The sequence below is a fragment of the Arvicola amphibius genome, chromosome 6 (genome assembly GCF_903992535.2).
Source record: "Arvicola amphibius chromosome 6, mArvAmp1.2, whole genome shotgun sequence".
NCBI lineage: Eukaryota > Metazoa > Chordata > Mammalia > Rodentia > Cricetidae > Arvicola > Arvicola amphibius.
Genome location: NC_052052.2, coordinates 151,740,873 through 151,758,284, shown reverse-complemented (window position 1 = coordinate 151,758,284; position 17,412 = coordinate 151,740,873). Strand labels below are relative to the sequence as shown.

The window sequence follows — 17,412 nt, the reverse complement described above, 5'->3', positions numbered from 1 at the left end:
GTCTGAATGCCAGCCACTTTAAGCAGTAGAAGAGACCATCCCCAAGGGAACAGTGAGGGGCAAGTGAGCTAGAGCAAAGACCTTCTAGGTCACTGCTAATCATGGAGGTGTTAGGGAGGGTTCTTCCCCAGTAGGGCATGTTCCCTGAGGAACTAGTATCTAAACTGCTTTTGGGAAGAAACTGGCCTTCCATTCAGATACCTGCACAAATCCATTTATCTGAACTGTTGATACAGTGGATAATGTTTTCGGGCTATGTGCCCAAAACTGGAACTTTACTGCAGAAGATCTAGGCAGTTTGTACACTGTATTAAGGCCCAAGGCTATTCGGGTCTGTGTCTTTTTTTTTCCTTAAAGATTTGTTTATTTATTTGTATAGTGTTCTGCATGTATGACTGCAGGACAGAAGAGGGCGCCAGATCTCATTACAGATGGCTGTGAGCCACCATGTGGTTGCTGGGAATCAAATTTAGGACCTCTGGAAGAGCAGCCAGTGCTCTTAATCTCTAAGCCATCTCTCCAGCCTGCCTTTTTTAAAAATAATTTATTTTTATGTGCATTGGTATTTTGCCTTTATGTATGTCTATGAGAAGGTGTCATATCCCAGTTACAGATAGTTACAAGCTGCCATGTGTGTGTTAGGAATTGAACACGGTTCCTTTGGGATAGCAGCCTGCTTTTTATGTCTGAGCCCCACAGTTCTATGTATTAATCTTGTGCTGTGTCCTTGTATCCGGTCTTTTTGTCTGACAACAGTGAGAGGCTTGGACAGGTGGACTGATTCCTGTATGGGGACTCTTGAGGTCCCCATCTGTCTCTGTGCTCCTTTGTGCTTTAAAACTTCTTCTTGGGGGTGAAGTGGTGAGCTTCCTGGACCCTGAACAACTCCCCAGTGCAGTACAGGGGCCTGAAGTCTACAGAGTTGAGGCCCCTGTGTCATGCACAGGCTGCCAAGTTACACTGTTCTCTTCAGAATCACCTCAGGCTCCCTGTGCCACACCAGGATTACCACACCCCAAGGGCATCTTCTAAGGCTAAAGCACCCTCTTACCTTTCTTCCCCACTACCACAAGAACAAGGAATAGCAAAGACCCCAGGCATTTATCTGTTGCCCCTATGGAAAGAAAAAGGTCACACTGCCTCACAAAACCCACATTTCACTGGTTTTCTAGGAAACCTAATCCAGCCATCTTCTGCTTTGGCTGATCTCTTCCAAGATAGGAAGGCCATCGCCCTCCTCCCCACCCTCATGAGTGCACTTCCTTGAGCCTCCCCATCATCTTCAGGCAGTATAGGAGCCTGCAGTGCTGGCAGGCTCGGGGCCCAGCCCAGGCTGTCTTCTGGGAACCTGAGGAGTCTGAACTCGCCTTCACCAGTGTCTGTCAGTGAGAAAAACAGCAACCAAGCTCTCACTCAGCCCTGACCTGGACAGATGTGCTGTAGGTTTGGTTTCTCAAAGATTGTCCCATATGTTGACAGAAACTCCGGACAGTTTTAAATTTCATTTTCCACTGGAAATTTTCAAATCTCCATTCGGGAAGTCTATTGTTTGTTTTCAGTCCAAGAACAAAAGTAAAACTTATCACCACCTCCACAGGAGCCCAGAGCTGGCAGGGCAGGCCGGGCCAGGGTGGGGAGAGGTGGGGCTGGAGCTGGTTCTCACTGTGATTCTGCCATTTTTTCCCCCTTAGCCCTGCCAGGTCGACTTCAGGTCATCTCAAGGCCCCAACTCAAGCTGCAGATGTAGTTTCTCCTCCTCCTTCCACCTGATTTGACCCTCCCTGCTCCCACCACCCTGACCAACCAAAAGCGGAACGGATGCCATGCTGTGCGGGGCCTTTCAGGACCTCAGCAGAGCCGCTTCCTGGTGCTATGCAGCCTTGACACTCAGAGCCCAGGGATGGGCTGGCCTGTGAGCCAAGGGCTGATGGGACTGCTGGCCCAACACTGCTCTCTTTGTGTTTGATTTTGTTTTGTTTTGTTTTGTTTGTTTTTTTAATTCTTTACTTTTGATACTGTGAATATCTTCCATGCGGAAAGATAAAGCAACATTTGGACACAGAATTTAGTGTGATGGTGATTTGCTGGTCTGAATGGGGAGTGGTGGGATGTGTGTACTCAGACACAGAGAGTCTGTCCTGGCCACCGTTACGGAGCAATCCTCTGTATAGACAAGTTAGTCATATTTTCACTTAACCCTTAAGAGTCCTCCAAACATCCTCAATGGGACTGATAATCCCATTGATAATTAAAGAGGAGGAAGCTAAGGCTAAGGCAGTAAGTAAGTATTCAACAGTCTAGTTAAGTGTGCTAAGTACAAGGCTGTGGTTCCCGTGTCCCGGCCCTTCCAGGTACGTGAGCCTGGAACACTGTATGGGCTGAATAGTTCAATACTGACTGCCTCTCTAGACATTGGAGAGGCTGAGAACCCAGTACCTGTTCAGTCCATGAAGCAATTCCAGTCTAGTGCTGAAGGCCTAGAGGATTCCTAGAGAGCCACTGATCTTTAATTCTTTTTACTAATTTTTATTTATGTGTATGGGTGTTTTGTCCACATGGATGTTTGTGTGCCACATGCATACAGTGCCTGTGAAGGTCAGAGGAAGGTACTGAGTCCCCTGCGACTGAAGTTACAGTTGGTTGTGAGCTGCCGTGTGGACACTGGGAATTGAACCTGGGTCCTCTGAAGAGTAGACAGTGCTTTTAACTGCTGAGTCATCTCTGCAGCCCCCGGGAAAGACCTGATCTTTGGTCCACGTTGGAAGGCAGAAGCGAGGCTTTGACTAGCCTGTGAGGTGAAAACCAACAGGCAGAAAGCTTTCCCTTGGATCTCCTTGTGTCCAGATCTCACCTAGGAAATGGAGGGGGTCCTCACCCCTCAGTGAATCCTTCCTGGAAATGTCCGGAGGTATGTCTGTTAGTTGATTCCAATATTAAGCCTTACACTTAGTTTTCCCCTTTCAAGATGGTCATGTGGATGCAGGTTGGATATGGTCTTCCTACTTTAACAGATAATGAACATCTATAAAGTCAAGGAATCCACTTCTATCTTCCCAATTCTTATTTAAACATAATAGGTTTGATTAAAAAAATACCTCACATATGCTATATCCAAACTGCTCTAGAGAAGTTATTTTCTATTAAATGCAAACTCGGAGAGATTCTCCTGCCTCTGCCTCTGGAGAGCTGTAATTAAGGTGTGTTCCACCACACCAGGCCTAAATGTCTTTTTTTTCTCCTTTAAGATTTATGTGTAATCTTGAGTGTTTTTCTTACACCATTAATTAGCCTAGTGTCCAAGGTCAGTAGAGGGCATTTTTATTCCATGGAACTGGAGGTATAAATGTGTGGGGTGCTATGTTGGTGCTGAGAATCAAACCTGGGCTCTCTGCTTAACCCCTGAGCCATCCCTCCCTAAATGCCATTCTTAACTGAGCTTCTGTGGGTAGCACAGTATCTTGAGGTGTACTCTGCAGGCAAAGAGCCCTTCATAAATGGGCCCTTCCTAGTTCCCCAGGCCCCATCATGGGACTGAGTGTCAGTTTCCTTCTAAAGAAAGAGAACAGAATACAGACCACAGGCTCACAAATCCTGCCTCTTGGCCAATACAATCCCAAGGGAAAGCAGGTGAAGCCTTTCTCTACTATATTTGTTAGCTGTGTTTCTCACACTTCCAACGGCCACACACCTTTAGTCCCAGAGGCAGGTGGAGCTCAAGGCCAGCCTGGTCTACAAAGCAAGTTCCAGGACAGTCAGGACTGTTACACAGAAGAAACCCTGTCTTGAAAAAGAAAAGGGGAAAAAAATTCACTGTGTTGTCCCAGCTGGCCTCATATTTAGAAATCTGGCTTGCCAAAAGTGTTGGAATTAAAGGCGTGTGCCACCACATCTGGCTTTTTTCTTTAATCCCTGCTCATCCTTTACCTCCTACAAGAGAAGCCATTTGCCTTGAATATCTTGAAAATCAATTTGTATTGCCTTTGTGGGATTCCATGCTAGGCATTGTGGCACACACACAACCCTGCACTCCTGAGTTGAGGCAGGAAGACCACAAGTTTGAGGGCAGCCTTCGCTAGAAAAACAAATCCTGATAGTCTTCACACCGTGTCCTGTCCCTCTGCTCCCTCTCTGGCACCACTGTATGGTGATCAATGCACCCATTGCAGATACAGGCTTAGGAAGGGGCAGCCAGCTCTAACTCTATCCTTCCTCCTTAGAGTGAAGGTGGACTCATGACATCCTGAGCCCAGTCTCCTTAACCCCCTACCTCACTCCAGCCTTGGAGATCTCTGTGCCCTGAGGAATTTGTGTACTTCCTCTACATGCTCAGCCCCCTTCCTGCTCTCTTGGTGGTGATTCCTTCATTTCCGGGGAAGCCCTGAGCCAGTCACTCTGAGATTTATGTCATTGACAATAGGGATTCGGTAACACTGACTGCCAGGTCTTTAACCCCTGCACTCAGGAGGCAGAGGCAGGTGGATCTGTGAGTTCCACGACAGCCAGGGCTTCACAGAGAAGCCCTCTCAAAAACAAACTCACCGTGACCGTTATTTCTGACCCCTAGGGTGAGAAGTTTCACCTACTTTGGCAGCCCCGGGAACCCCTCTTGCAGGGCTGGGACTCCTGGCCACTAGAGGGAGGAGCATTCTCCCCGGATGCATGCGGGGAAGAACGCCTTGCTCTGCTTGCTGTTCAGCGGGTTATTTCACAACACAATTTGAGTCTTCTGCGCATGCCTCAAGTCCTACCGTTACCCACAAAGCTTTGCCAGACACACTTAATAGGCTCTTGCGCCCGCCCACAAAAGCGCAGGAGGAAGTTTGACCCTGTACGCGATCCGGCGCTCATGGCGTTGCTAGGCGACAGCTACAGTTTTTTCCCGTCTGATTGGCGCTCACATGAGGCGTGTTTTTTTTTTTTCCCCCCCTGGCATTGCGCATGTGTGCGACCAACGATGGAGGAGTCGGAACCCGAGCGGAAGGTGGGGGATGAGTCTGGGTCCACGCGAGGGGGATCGGTCAAGGGGAGGGGCCGCGGGCTGACTCGGGTCTCTGCAGCGGGCTCGCGCGGACGAGGCGGCAGCGGGAGGGAGCCGCTCCGAAGATGAGGATGAAGACGACGAGGACTACGTACCCTACGTGCCTTTGCGGCAGCGCCGGCAGCAACTGGTGAGGGGCCGCATTCCAGGGACAACGGGGGGCGTGTCAGCGGGAGGGGGGAGACCTTGGGACACGGTTCTGAGACAGACAAGGGACTGGGGAACCTGTCTGAGTTCTGGAAGATGTGTGCTTCCGTGCACACGATCCCCTTCCCGGAAAGAGCCAGGGACCTGGCGCCCACCCTCCCTGTGCTATGTTCCCCACCTACCGAGTCTGGGGCTTGACTCTGAGGGACACTGGTGGGACCTCAGCTCCAGAAGCTGCTGCAACGAAGACGCAAGGGAGCTGCGGAGGAAGAGCAGCAGGACAGTGGCAGTGAGCCCCGAGGAGATGAGGACGACATCCCGTTGGGCCCTCAGTCCAACGTCAGCCTCCTGGATCAGCACCAGCACCTCAAAGAGAAGGCTGAAGGTGGGCTGAGCAGGAAGGAGAGGGACTGAGCCTGAGGCACAGTGCTTCTGACTCTCTGACAGCCTTGCCTTCTTTTGTCAGCGCGCAAAGAGTCGGCAAAGGAAAAGCAACTGAAGGAAGAAGAAAAGATTCTGGAGAGCGTGGCTGAAGGCCGAGGTAAGATTATAGCTGTGCAAAGAGGAAGTGGACTGAGCCACAACCTCAAGGGGTCTGGCCTTTGGGGAGCAGTCACCCATTGAGCTTTGTTTGTCTCCCCAGCTTTGATGTCAGTGAAGGAAATGGCCAAAGGCATCACATACGATGATCCAATCAAAACCAGGTATGTCTTTGTGGCTGAAGACTGGCAGCGATACCTTGAGGCACAGCTATACTAACAGCCTTTGCTGACCTCTCCTGTGCACTGCCTACCTATAGTTGGACACCCCCACGTTACGTCCTGAGCATGTCGGAAGAGCGGCATGAGCGTGTTCGGAAGAAGTACCACATCCTGGTAGAGGGAGATGGTATCCCACCACCCATCAAGAGTTTTAAGGAGATGAAGTTTCCTGCCGGTATGCGCGGAAAGGGAGTTGCCATGCTTTTACAGTAATGCCCCTGAGATTGTGTCCCAGCCCCAGCTGAGCTCAGCAGTGGGAATTTCCCTCGGTGGTTGGTGGTGGTGGTGCATTTAAGGGGAGAAGTCCTTTTGTGACAGAATCTCACTCTGTAGCCCAGACCGACCTCAGATTCAAAGCCGTCCTCCTACTTCATCCCTAACGAACGCTAGTGCTCACATTGTAGGCATGACCTGTCATGCCCTGTGTGGAGGTGACAGGTGGGTCTGTCTGAAGCCAGGTGTCATCGTGGAGTCCTAGTTGTCTCAGAACTTGGTCCAAGCAGGCTCTCTTGAGAGATCCACTTTGCTGTGCCTCCTGCTTTCATTGTTACAGGTGTGGACTCCGCTCCTGGCTAGAGAAAGGGTTTCTTTAGACTTGTGTGCAGAGGCCTCAGCTGTATGTGTTCACTGTCTTCTGCTTAGACAGAGCTCTAGTGAGAATGCTGTTAGGCTCAGGTAGATGCGGCTCCAGGAAGCCAGTGGGCATTGCACCAGCTGTTTCATGATCTCAAGCCTCTGTTTCATGACTTGCAACTTAGAGGAAGAGCTAATTTTACAGGATTCGGGACTCTAGTAAAACACACATTATTGTTTTTACAGCCATCCTTCGAGGCCTGAAAAAAAAGGGCATCCTCCACCCAACACCGATTCAGATCCAGGGCATCCCTACCATGTGAGTATGCGCTGTGGGCGTGGGGTCTTTGGGGCCTACAGCAGAGAAGCAGTGCCCGTTTGTCCACTGTCTTCACTGGGCCCAATCCTGAAGCTGTCCTTTCCCAACAGTCTGTCCGGCCGGGACATGATTGGCATTGCCTTCACGGGGTCAGGCAAGACACTGGTGTTCACACTTCCCGTCATCATGTTCTGCCTGGAACAAGAGAAGCGGTTGCCTTTTTCCAAGCGTGAAGGGCCTTACGGACTCATTATCTGCCCCTCGGTAAGCTAGGCTAGCCTGGGGGCCAGGAGAAGGACTGAGGCTGACTTCTGGTACCAGCTTTGTCCCTGCATCTTTAGCGAGAGCTGGCCCGGCAGACCCATGGCATCCTGGAGTATTATTGCCGCCTGCTGCAGGAGGACAGCTCACCCCTGCTGCGCTGTGCTCTCTGCATTGGGGGAATGTCGGTGAAAGAGCAGATGGAGACCATCCGACAGTATGTACAGACACCCTGTCCCACAGGCATCCCCAAAGTGCCCAGAGATGCAAAAGAACCTTTAGTTTAGCTACCGTATGATCCCCCACAGAGTCCTGTGAGTCCAGCCCTTGAGGGAAAACGGGTTGGGGTGGGATGGAAGGATGTGGCTAGGTATTGTGGGAATGTGGTAGATGGGTTGTCCCATTCTCTGGAATATAAGAAGCCGAAGACAACTTCGCAGGGAAGGTACTATTTAAATTTCTCAGAGGGTAGTTCATGCAGAAGCTCAGATACTGAAACTTAGGGCGTCCAGAAAAATCAGAGCTATTCACTATGATTAACCAAGGAGACTAAGGTACCGATAGGGACCAAACCCCAGCAGCACTTCTGTTCCATTCAAGCAGTGCTGTCCCCATCAGATATCTCCAGCACTCTGTACAAGGCCCTGAGATCATGGTCATACCAGAACCCATCCCTGTGTCTGAGGTATCCACAGGCTGAGGGAAGATGCAAGCACAGAAAAGATAACGTCAACTTACCGGGAAAGCGAGCCCAGCGAGGCCAACAAAGGGATGCAGGAGTCAGGGGTCTTGGAGGCTCAAGACAGCCCTCTTGGGTGGGGAAGGTGTTTCAGGGTAGGTGCAGGCCAGAAAAGTGCAGCCCCTACCAAATCAGTTCACGCACACGTGCTGAGAGGCAGGGAAGGAAACAGCGCTGTGCATAGGCTAGCACTGGGGACGTGCTGAGAGGCAGAGAAGAAACAGCATCAGCAGAAGGCAAGGTGGGCCTCTTAGCAGGTGATATGGAGAGCCAGGCAGCCCGAAATGCAGGGTTTCTCCATTCTCAGTGGTGTCCACATGATGGTAGCCACGCCTGGACGCCTCATGGATTTGCTCCAGAAGAAAATGGTCAGCCTGGACATCTGTCGCTACCTGGCCCTGGATGAGGCTGACCGCATGATCGACATGGGCTTTGAGGGTGACATCCGTACCATCTTCTCCTACTTCAAGGTGCCTGACCCCTGTCTCACCCAGGCACTCCTGCACAGACATGTGCACACTTGACCTGCAGAGGTTCTGTGCTTTTCAGGGTCTGTGTCTCAGCTGTTCAGCATCCTCAGACCCCATCCCCTGTGTGCCCTCCATCTACCCCTGCATGCCCTTAGCTCAGTGGCTCTCAACCTTCCTAACGCTGCAGCCCCTTAATACAGTTCCTCATGTCACAGTGACGCCCAACCATTAAATTATTTTTTTAAAGATTTTATTTAATTTTATTTTATGTGCATTGGTGTTTTGTCTGCATTCATATCTGCGTGAGGGTGTTCGATCCCCTGGAACTGTAGTTACAGATGTTTGTGAGCTGCCATGTGGGTGCTGGGAATTGAACCCCAGCCCCCAATAAAATTATTTTTGTTGTTACTTCATAACTGTAATTTTGCTACTGTAATGAATTGTAATGTAAATATCTGATATGTAGGATGTCTGATAAACAACCCCCAAAAGGGTCATGTCCCACAGGTTGAGAACCACTGCCTATTCCCCGTCTGTCCCCACACTCCCTCAGGGCCAGCGGCAGACCCTGCTCTTTAGTGCCACCATGCCGAAGAAGATTCAGAACTTTGCCAAGAGTGCCCTGGTAAAGCCTGTCACCATCAATGTGGGACGTGCTGGAGCAGCCAGCTTGGATGTCATCCAGGTAGGCAGGCACTCCCGAGGAGCAGAGTCTTACCAGTACAAACTGAAGCTAGCCATGCTCCCCTGATGTTAACTGAAGAGTCCACCTTCTGACCTTTAGCCAAGGCCATTCTTAGGCTGCCCAGCCCCTCAATGGCAAGAGGCTTCTGGTCACCTAGCCTAGACTGGGGACCCAGCTGCAGTGTGAGGGCCATGACTGGTGAGCCTAACCTTGGGATCACCTGACCTGGCCCCTATGGTGGCAGGAGGTGGAATACGTGAAGGAGGAAGCCAAGATGGTATACCTGCTCGAGTGTTTGCAGAAGACACCCCCACCTGTGAGTACAGCTGGACTAGGCTGTTCCCAGAGTTCCCAGGATGAGAGATGATGGTAGGGATCTATGCTGGAGGAGGACTCGGGGTGATACCCTCTGACTATTTTTTTTTGGGGGGGCAGGTGCTCATCTTTGCAGAGAAGAAAGCAGATGTGGATGCCATTCACGAATACCTCCTGCTCAAGGGGGTTGAGGCGGTGGCCATTCATGGGGGCAAAGGTCAGGATGATTACTTCACTGGCATAGACCTGCTGTCATAACTCTGTGCCTTCCCATTCCCTGCCCCTGCCCAGCCAGCCTTTGCTACTCCCAACATTGCTGCTATAGTTCTGACACATAGCTTACCCACCCTAGACCAGGAAGAGCGGACCAAGGCCATTGAGGCATTCCGGGAAGGCAAGAAGGATGTCTTAGTGGCCACAGATGTGGCCTCCAAAGGCCTGGACTTTCCTGCCATCCAGCACGTCATCAATTATGACATGCCTGAAGAAATCGAGAACTATGGTAGGAGCCCAGGATATTCGTGGGCTGGACAGGATGAGGGCCAGGCGTCCAGGTAGTGGGCTCGAGGCTGTTCCTTTCCTTGCAGTGCACCGGATTGGCCGCACTGGGCGTTCAGGAAACACAGGCATTGCTACCACCTTCATCAACAAAGCCTGTGGTGAGTCTGTCTGCACAGCTACCGTGGTTCTACTTTGGGTCCTCCAGTTCTAGCCCCAGTTTGGAACCTGATGGTGCCTGTTATCCCTTTTCATAGATGAGTCAGTGCTCATGGACCTCAAAGCCTTGTTGCTGGAGGCCAAGCAGAAGGTGCCGCCTGTTTTACAAGTGCTGCACTGTGGGGACGAGTCCATGCTGGACATTGGAGGTAAGTGTAGAGCAGGAGGCCCGGTCTCCAGTGTGAGGCTGGGTAGCCTGGGGCTGGGAAGGCAAGCAGACTGAAGTACCAGGAAACCGGTCCAGGCTGGTAGGGTCAGTCTGTAGTCAAGATCAAGATCCTGTGACCTTCCTAACCTTTCTCTCCATTCCCAGGAGAGCGGGGCTGTGCCTTCTGTGGAGGCCTTGGCCATCGGATCACTGACTGCCCCAAGCTTGAAGCTATGCAGACCAAGCAGGTCAGCAATATTGGCCGCAAGGACTACCTGGCCCACAGTTCTATGGACTTCTGAGCCGCCTCTTCCCTCCTCTCCCCAAGAGGCATCAGTCACAGAACTCCAGCCAGGCATACACCAGCCCTCAAGACAAGAAGCCAGCTCCCTTGGCCCAGCTGGCCTGGGCAACCCCAGTGCCCCAGAATTACTATTTTTGTTCTCCTTTCCCGACTGCCATTAAAGCACAATCCCTTCTATCTTATACCAGCGCTTCCTCTTTCTCACCCATTGCCCCCTAGTTCCTGGACAAGCCTCACCCTCTGCTCCAGTGCCATCCTGAGGCAAGACATCAACATTTTCCAGAGTTGCCAGACTCCTAGAGAAGGGACTGCCTGGCTGCTGTCCCATCTGGGGGCTCAGGGTAATTGGTCAGGAATGCCCAAAATCTCAGAGGAGCCACAGCTGGGGGTCATGGGGAAATGGTGGTGTCCTTGGTCTCTCTACCACCCGACACTGCTACTGGTGTCTCCTGTGATCGCTCCAGGGCCTCTGAAGCCTCTGGCTACCCCTCCCTGCCGTGCAGGCTCCCAGCCAGAAATCCTCTGTTCCATCTGCAGAGGAAGTGGTAGATGCCACAGAACTGCTGTTCTGGCCGCAGACACCCCCTGCCTCTGTTCTGCCCCACTCTTTACTGGGCTATAAGGACAGAAATGAACCAGGCAGGTGCTGCCATAACTGGGGAGCCTCCGGTAGGACTCAGATGTGCAGATGCCTGTTGCAAGACTAGCACACCAGCCCCGACTTTAGACTTGCAGCAAGAGGGGGCAAAGAAATGGCACAGCAGTAGCCAGGTACCTCAGTTCCTCTGCGCCAACATTGTATAGACGGCATATGCCGAATCAGCAAAGACGTCAGTTGCTCAACCCATGTTTGTCACTTAGTGTGTGGCCTCTGGCAAGTTACTTAACCTATCTGAGCCTTAATTTCCTCCTTGTTGAAATGTCGATGAGAATGCAAAGGCTAAGACGGGCCGTGTGAGCTCAGCCACCCGACCATTGTGGGCCAGGAGCCAGGAGCCAAAGGCTCCTGTGTGACCCCTAAAGAGTGTTCCTCAGTCTGGTCACAGCGTCCTTTCCCAAGGTGACATTGCTTAAGTGACAAGACACTTCCATAATTCATATTCATGCACAGCCCGAATAGAGGGCTCCAGCAAGGCAAGTGGGGCGGTGTGGGGGAAAGACACTGGGCAGGAAGCAAAGCTTTGAGGAGCATGTGACCTCCCCGGGGAGCACACTGGGGGCCTGCCACCCACGGTCAACATGACAAGCAGTGACCCTGGATGTAGAGCCCTTGTGGACTGCTGCCTGGTGCGCTGTGGGGCACTTCGCTCTCCAACCTTGGAAAGTAGTCAGGGAAGGCCTCTGGGAAGAAGCAGCCACCTCTGGCAGGAAGAGCAGTGGTAAGGGGTGCCCAGAAGGGACTGGTGTGAAAAAATACAACTCAGGAAGTAAAGGCAAGAACATATGGGACGGAGTGGCTCAGACTAGGCTGAAAGGAAATAAGAGGGTTGGTGGACGCAGCCAAGGTGGGCCCGGGTCAGGTGAGGATGGAGAGGAGAAACTGAACTTCAGAAATCTTTCTGATTAGGCTGGGAATGTAACTCGGTGGAAGAGCAATGGCCTTAGTATACCCAAGGCCCTGATCACGCCAATACTGCTAGAGAGGCATGTCGACCTCAGAATGGCTCAGCAGTCTGGAGAGAGGAGGGTCCAAGGATGGGCCAGGGCTGTGTATTTCCCACCCTCGGGGTGCACAGCTTCCTGGGATGGGGGAGGGCTCAGAACTTGTGACTCAGGGCATCCATCCTGTGGTCAGACACTCACGGCCAGCTGATGCAGGTGCATGCGCAAGAGGCAGTGGCCCCCAGTGGCCTCATGCTCCCAGTAGGCAGGTGTGGTCTCGGAACATGAGAACCCCAAGGGAGAGATTGGTTCTGACGGCTACCCCTTCAGTGAAGACCAGGATCCCCTCCCCCTGTCCCTGCAGCTGTCACTGGACAGAGGGAGGGGGAAGTGGCCAGAAGGGGAAGTAAGAGGGTTCCCGTCCAGCCAGTCACCAATCTCCTCGGGTCTTCAGAGCAGCCGTGGCCATGGAGTCTGTGGAGACCCCTGTCAAGGACGGCGTCCTTTACCAGCAGCACATGAAGTTTGGCAAGGTGGGAACCCCAGGCTGCCTGACAGCCATGGGCAGAGGATGAAACCTCTGCTTACCTAGACAGCCTGTCTAGACTTGCGAGGACCGGGAAGGGAGTCTGGGTGGGCTGAAAGCTGGGAATTTGGGAGTGGAGGTTCTTCGCCTGAGATTAGGGCTGAGGCATCCTTTCTAAGATGGCCTCAGAGATGCCAAGACCATGGTCCTAAGAATGGAAACCTATGGGTACGATGGCTCCAGAGCTCCTGGAGAGTCTTCCAAGGATGGAGCAGCACCCTGCAGACCAACACTGGGTCTCCAGATACTGGGGAGGAGAGGGGTTGGGGTTCACTGTGCTCCTTGAGCATCAGACTCTACACCCACAGTTCAGCTGCAACTGCTCCCTGGGTAGAAAAACTGTTTCCTTTGCTAGGTATCATTTGCATGTTTCCTTCCTTAGCAGCACGAAGCTGAGGCCTCCTTCCCACCACACCCAGCCCATGGCCTAAGTGCCCTTTTCAGTTGGGGCTGGCAATAGATAGCTTAACGGCGGTATCAGCTGACCTGCCCCGACCACTAGATATTTTACAGACAGTCCAGTAGAAGTCCAGGCTTATATGCTCATGACCTTGAGAGGCAAGCTATGAAGGTCATTTGGAAAAGGGCAGGGAGGGTGGGATTTGAACTCGGGCCTGACCAACCCTAAATACAGACTTCTTCCTGCTTACCTTTGCCCTAGCAAGGCCTCCTCCTTCCTTTGTACCCTAAAGTCTTAGGAGGCAGAAGTCAGGCGGCCAGTTGCTCAACAGCTTGTACACAGCCAAGTGGCAGGGAAACCTTCTTCCCAAGGGTCTCTCTCTTTACAGAGATGCTGGCGGAAAGTGTGGGCCTTGCTGTATGCAGGAGGCCCCTCAGGTGTAGCTCGGCTGGAAAGCTGGGATGTCCGTGACGGTGGCCTGGGGCCAGCAGGTGACAGATCTGTAGGGCCTGGCCGTCGAGGCGAACGTCGGGTCATACGTTTGGCTGACTGTGTGTCTGTTCTGCCGGCCGATGGTGAGAATTGTCCCAGGGACACTGGTGCCTTCCTGATTACTACCACTGAGCGAAGCCACCTGCTGGCTGCACAGCACCGCCAATCATGGATGGGCCCCATTTGCCAGCTGGCTTTCCCGGTGAGTGTCAAGTGAACTGGCCTGCGGGGACCACCTCACCCCTCCTACTCATGCCTTTGCTTAGCCAGATTCTGCCACTTGCTAAGCATTGCCAAAGTCTGGCAAATCTGGGCAACAGTTCAGAAACCCACAAAATGATCTCAGATCCCCATGTATGCTATAGGGAAAACCAAACATTAGATCAGGAGACCTAAGGTGGAGACAGTGGGCTGAGCCCTGCATGACAGGTGAGAACTCACCCAGACAGAGGCTTGAGAAAGGTGTCTAAGACACACTGACAAATATTGTAATGCTGGTGTCATGGGCAAAGGCCCTGGGGCAGGGAAACATGGTGTGTTTGAGAAGTAGAAAGTAGGCCAGCCAGTAGATGAGGCACATGAGAGTCAGTACATTTGGGAAGTTCAGTGAGCGCCTGTTGACCACCTTGGGCCATGTGTGAGTTGGAGGTTTTATACTGAATCAGAGGAATGGCTTTGGAGTAGTAAAGCCAGAGGCTAGTGGTTCTGAAGATTCAGGGTTCATGATAGAAAGACAAGCCGGGCGGCGGTGGCACACGCCTTTAATCCCAGCACTCAGGAGGCAGAGGCAGGTGGATCTCTGTGAGTTTGAGACCAGCCTGGTCTACAAACAAGCCTAGCAGTTCCTCAGAAAGCTAATCATAATCATAGAGCAGCTGGAGAGATGGCTCAGTGGTTAGCGCACTGGCCCCTCTTGCAGAGGGCCTGGGTTTAATTCCTAGCACCCACATGGCAGCTCACAACTGTTAAGTCTCAAGGGATCAGATCCCCTCCTCTAGCCTCAATGGCTACTGTACACTTGTAGTCAACAGACACATATGTAGGCAAAAACCATACACTTAGCAACAGTAATAAATGTTTTTTTTTAAACCAATCATGGAGTTATCATATGGCTGCAGTTCTCCCAATTCATATGTAACCGACAGAATGAAAAGAGATGTGTTCAGGCAAAGTGTGCCCACCAATGCTCATGGCAGCACTAGTCACCACGGCCATCCCCTGATGAAGACTTAAACAAAACCTTCAGCTGGGCAAGGTGGCCCAGGCCTGTGACCCCAGCGTTTGGAAGGTGGAAGTAGAAGGTTCAGCAGTTCAAGGTCATCCTTGGCTACGTGGCCAGTTCCAGGCCAGTCTGGGATACTTGAGACCCTGCCTCAAAAACAAGACAAAAAAAAAATGAGCCTGGGAAAAATATGACATGAAAGAAGCTAAACACAAAGGGTAGCACGTAAGAGCTTTAAAAAATGCGTATGATATATCCAGAACAACCAAATGCATGCAGACAGTGCAGGTGCACGGTTGCCAGGCACCGGGGAGGGAAGCGGGTAGTGACGACTGATGGGTACTGGACTGTCATTGCAATGATGATGAGCTCTGGAATTTGGTGCTGCTATGGCTACACAACCTTGTGACTATACTAAAAACCACTGTATTGGTACCTTAAAATAGTGATGTTGATTTGTACCAATTGTTTCTAAATTTAAAAATGCACAGGATGAAAGGAGGTGGGGTTTGGCTTTGGCCGTGCTCATGGATCAAGATAGCTATGGTGGACGATTAGAACCTGAAAGAACTGTGGGACCGGCCGTGTAATGGCAGTCAGGGAAGGTCAGGGGTGACCTGCAGATGGCGATAGTGAGATGATTGGCGAAGGCTGGACTTTTTACTTGCCGCTGCCCGCCCCCCATTTCCCCCGCCTCTTCACTGAAGCGTGCTGTCAAAGCCATATGGAGTCCAGCCCAGCCCCTGGCCACACACAGAAACGTCCCCTTGGTACGTCAGAGCACTGGAAACACCCTTGCAGTACAGAGATGGCTGTGCTCCAAGACCAGCACCCTCAGGGGAGCCCAGTGGGGATTGCTGCCCCATAGTGCAGATGGGAAATGACGCAGGAGAGTCCAGAGCCCTGCAGAGTGTGAGGCAGAGTGCATGGGAGCTGTTGCCCGATGACCCCGTGGGAGAGGTGACGTCGGGGAACAGTGGGGCTCTAACTGACAATGCAACTCTGTTCCTCAGGGCACGGGAGAATCTGCTGGATCAGGACAGGCTGAGACTCCAAAAAGAGGCTTTGTTCCCATGGAGGAAAACTCTATCTACTCCTCCTGGCAAGAAGGTGATTCAGGGGAGACCCCCAGGGCAGCCTCACACCCACCCCACGGTGGTCTCCAAGAACTGATGAAATGTCCTTGCTTTCGTACAGTGGCCGAGTTTCCAGTGGCCGTACAGAAGACAGAAGCCACCACCCGCTGCCAGCTGAAAGGCCCCTACCTCCTGGTGCTAGGCCAAGATGACATTCAGCTTCGGGAGACTTCTAACCCCCAGGCCTGCTACAGCTGGCCCTACCGTTTCCTGCGCAAGTTTGGCTCCGACAAGGTGAGGTGCTGGCCAACCAGACGGGTCCCTGTAGGGAAAGGTGGTCAGTGTCCTGGCTCCTCAGCCACTGACCCCTGCCTGTGTCGCTTGCATGCAGGGCGTGTTCTCTTTTGAGGCCGGTCGCCGCTGTGACTCGGGCGAGGGCCTTTTTGCCTTCAGCAGTCCACGTGCCCCAGACATATGTGGAGCTGTGGCTGCTGCCATTGCCCGCCAGCGGGAACGGCTTCCAGAGGCAGCCATGTCCCCGCCCTGCCCCCTGCCTCGGGCCCTCTCCCTGCCCTCCCTAGAGCCCCCTGGAGAGCTTCGGGAAGTGGCCCCAGGGTTTGAGCTGGCCACTTCCAGAAAGCTGCCTGTGGCCGATCATGGCCCTCAAAGCCTGCCGCTGCTGCTGAGTCCTACACAAGAAGAAACAGTATCTGGTCTCTATGCATCCGTGTGTAAGCAGACCAGCAAGCCCACAGCCAATAGAGAGCACCTCTATGAGAACCTGTGTATGCTGGAGGCCAGTCCTGGGCTGTCCAATGGGGGCCCTAAGTCCCAAGAGGGCCCTCAGGGTCACAGCCCCCTATCCAGCCCCATCTATCACAACAGTGAGGACCTGAGTTGGCCTGGCTCGGCCCAGGACAGCAGCTTGGAAGCCCAGTACCGGAGGCTGCTAGAGCTGGAGCTAGGTGAGGCTGGAGGAACTGGCCGCTCCGGTACACAGGCAGGCATCAAGGCCAAGCTGGTGACCCTGCTGACCCGTGAACGGAAGAAGGGCCTTGCTCCCTGTGACCGGCCCTGAAGGCCTGTGCAGTGACTGCAAGACAGAGGTGATCTCCTAGGAATCCGAGGGAGCAACTTCAAAGAGAGCCTCTGTCTGCTCTGACCTGCAGGGATAAGCCAGGCAGTGGGGAGGAGTCACCTGCTGCCCCACCCACTCCCGGTGGACAGTGTACAGATTGATGAATAAAGCTTGCCTACCAACCTCCCCTCCCTTCTGCTTATGGCCCGCAATCCATGCTACCTTGCTTTCACCTGGGTCCCTACTGAAACACCATACGCTAGTGTTCTTTGTAGCAAACCCCAGGCCTTATGCTGGGCCCGGAGACTGAGTGTCCTGAGCCTGACTTCAGCCACCGCTGAGCTAAAATCTACTTGAGCAGACAGACAAGAGGTAGTTTGGGCTCTGTGTGGTTCTGTGTAGCAGGAACGACAGCCAAACAGAGGGAGACATGGGCTCTGTTAACAGAAGCACCCCTAAACCGAATCAGAAGGGTAAGC

General features: G+C 52.6%; 3 protein-coding genes across 14 annotated transcripts in view; all 3 read left to right on the top strand.

The window, feature by feature from the left end:
- Positions 1–2,064, top strand: part of Fam193b (family with sequence similarity 193 member B) — a 33,737-nt gene extending 31,673 nt beyond the window's left edge. For all 11 annotated transcript variants that reach the window (XM_038335338.1, XM_038335331.1, XM_038335333.1 and 8 more), the window contains one exon: positions 1,692–2,064. The gene's annotated coding sequence lies outside the window, so the exon portion shown is untranslated. The remainder of the gene's footprint in view (positions 1–1,691) is intronic.
- Positions 2,065–4,911: 2,847 nt separating this feature from the next.
- On the top strand, positions 4,912–10,659 carry Ddx41 (DEAD-box helicase 41). The gene is made up of 17 exons (XM_038333423.1): positions 4,912–4,981; positions 5,058–5,168; positions 5,411–5,570; positions 5,652–5,726; positions 5,829–5,889; positions 5,985–6,121; positions 6,766–6,838; positions 6,949–7,102; positions 7,180–7,316; positions 8,146–8,308; positions 8,862–8,993; positions 9,238–9,309; positions 9,429–9,525; positions 9,661–9,810; positions 9,896–9,967; positions 10,064–10,174; positions 10,339–10,659. The coding sequence occupies exons 1-17, from the start codon at positions 4,955–4,957 to the stop codon at positions 10,473–10,475; spliced, it is 1,869 nt and encodes a 622-aa protein (XP_038189351.1). The 5' UTR covers positions 4,912–4,954; the 3' UTR covers positions 10,476–10,659.
- Positions 10,660–11,711: 1,052 nt separating this feature from the next.
- Positions 11,712–17,115, top strand: Dok3 (docking protein 3). Of its 2 annotated transcripts, XM_038334079.1 has the most exons (6): positions 11,712–11,856; positions 12,534–12,612; positions 13,454–13,759; positions 15,793–15,889; positions 15,977–16,149; positions 16,247–17,115. In XM_038334079.1, the coding sequence occupies exons 2-6, from the start codon at positions 12,547–12,549 to the stop codon at positions 16,931–16,933; spliced, it is 1,329 nt and encodes a 442-aa protein (XP_038190007.1). In that variant the 5' UTR covers positions 11,712–11,856; positions 12,534–12,546; the 3' UTR covers positions 16,934–17,115. The 2 variants fall into 2 exon arrangements, with proteins under 2 accessions (XP_038190007.1, XP_041911206.1); XM_042055272.1 differs by lacking the exon at positions 11,712–11,856 and having other exon boundaries at positions 12,252–12,612.
- The last annotated feature ends 297 nt before the right edge of the window (positions 17,116–17,412 follow it).

Coding starts and splice junctions, on each gene's coding strand:
- Ddx41 (XM_038333423.1), top strand. CDS start 4,955: ATGGAGGAGTCGGAACCCGAGCGGAAG. Junction 5,890..5,984: donor GATGATCCAATCAAAACCAG/GTATGTCTTTGT, acceptor GCCTACCTATAG/TTGGACACCCCCACGTTACG. Junction 9,811..9,895: donor TGAAGAAATCGAGAACTATG/GTAGGAGCCCAG, acceptor CTTTCCTTGCAG/TGCACCGGATTGGCCGCACT.
- Dok3 (XM_038334079.1), top strand. CDS start 12,547: ATGGAGTCTGTGGAGACCCCTGTCAAGGACGGCGTCCTTTACCAGCAG. Junction 12,613..13,453: donor AGCACATGAAGTTTGGCAAG/GTGGGAACCCCA, acceptor CTCTCTTTACAG/AGATGCTGGCGGAAAGTGTG. Junction 13,760..15,792: donor TTTGCCAGCTGGCTTTCCCG/GTGAGTGTCAAG, acceptor TCTGTTCCTCAG/GGCACGGGAGAATCTGCTGG.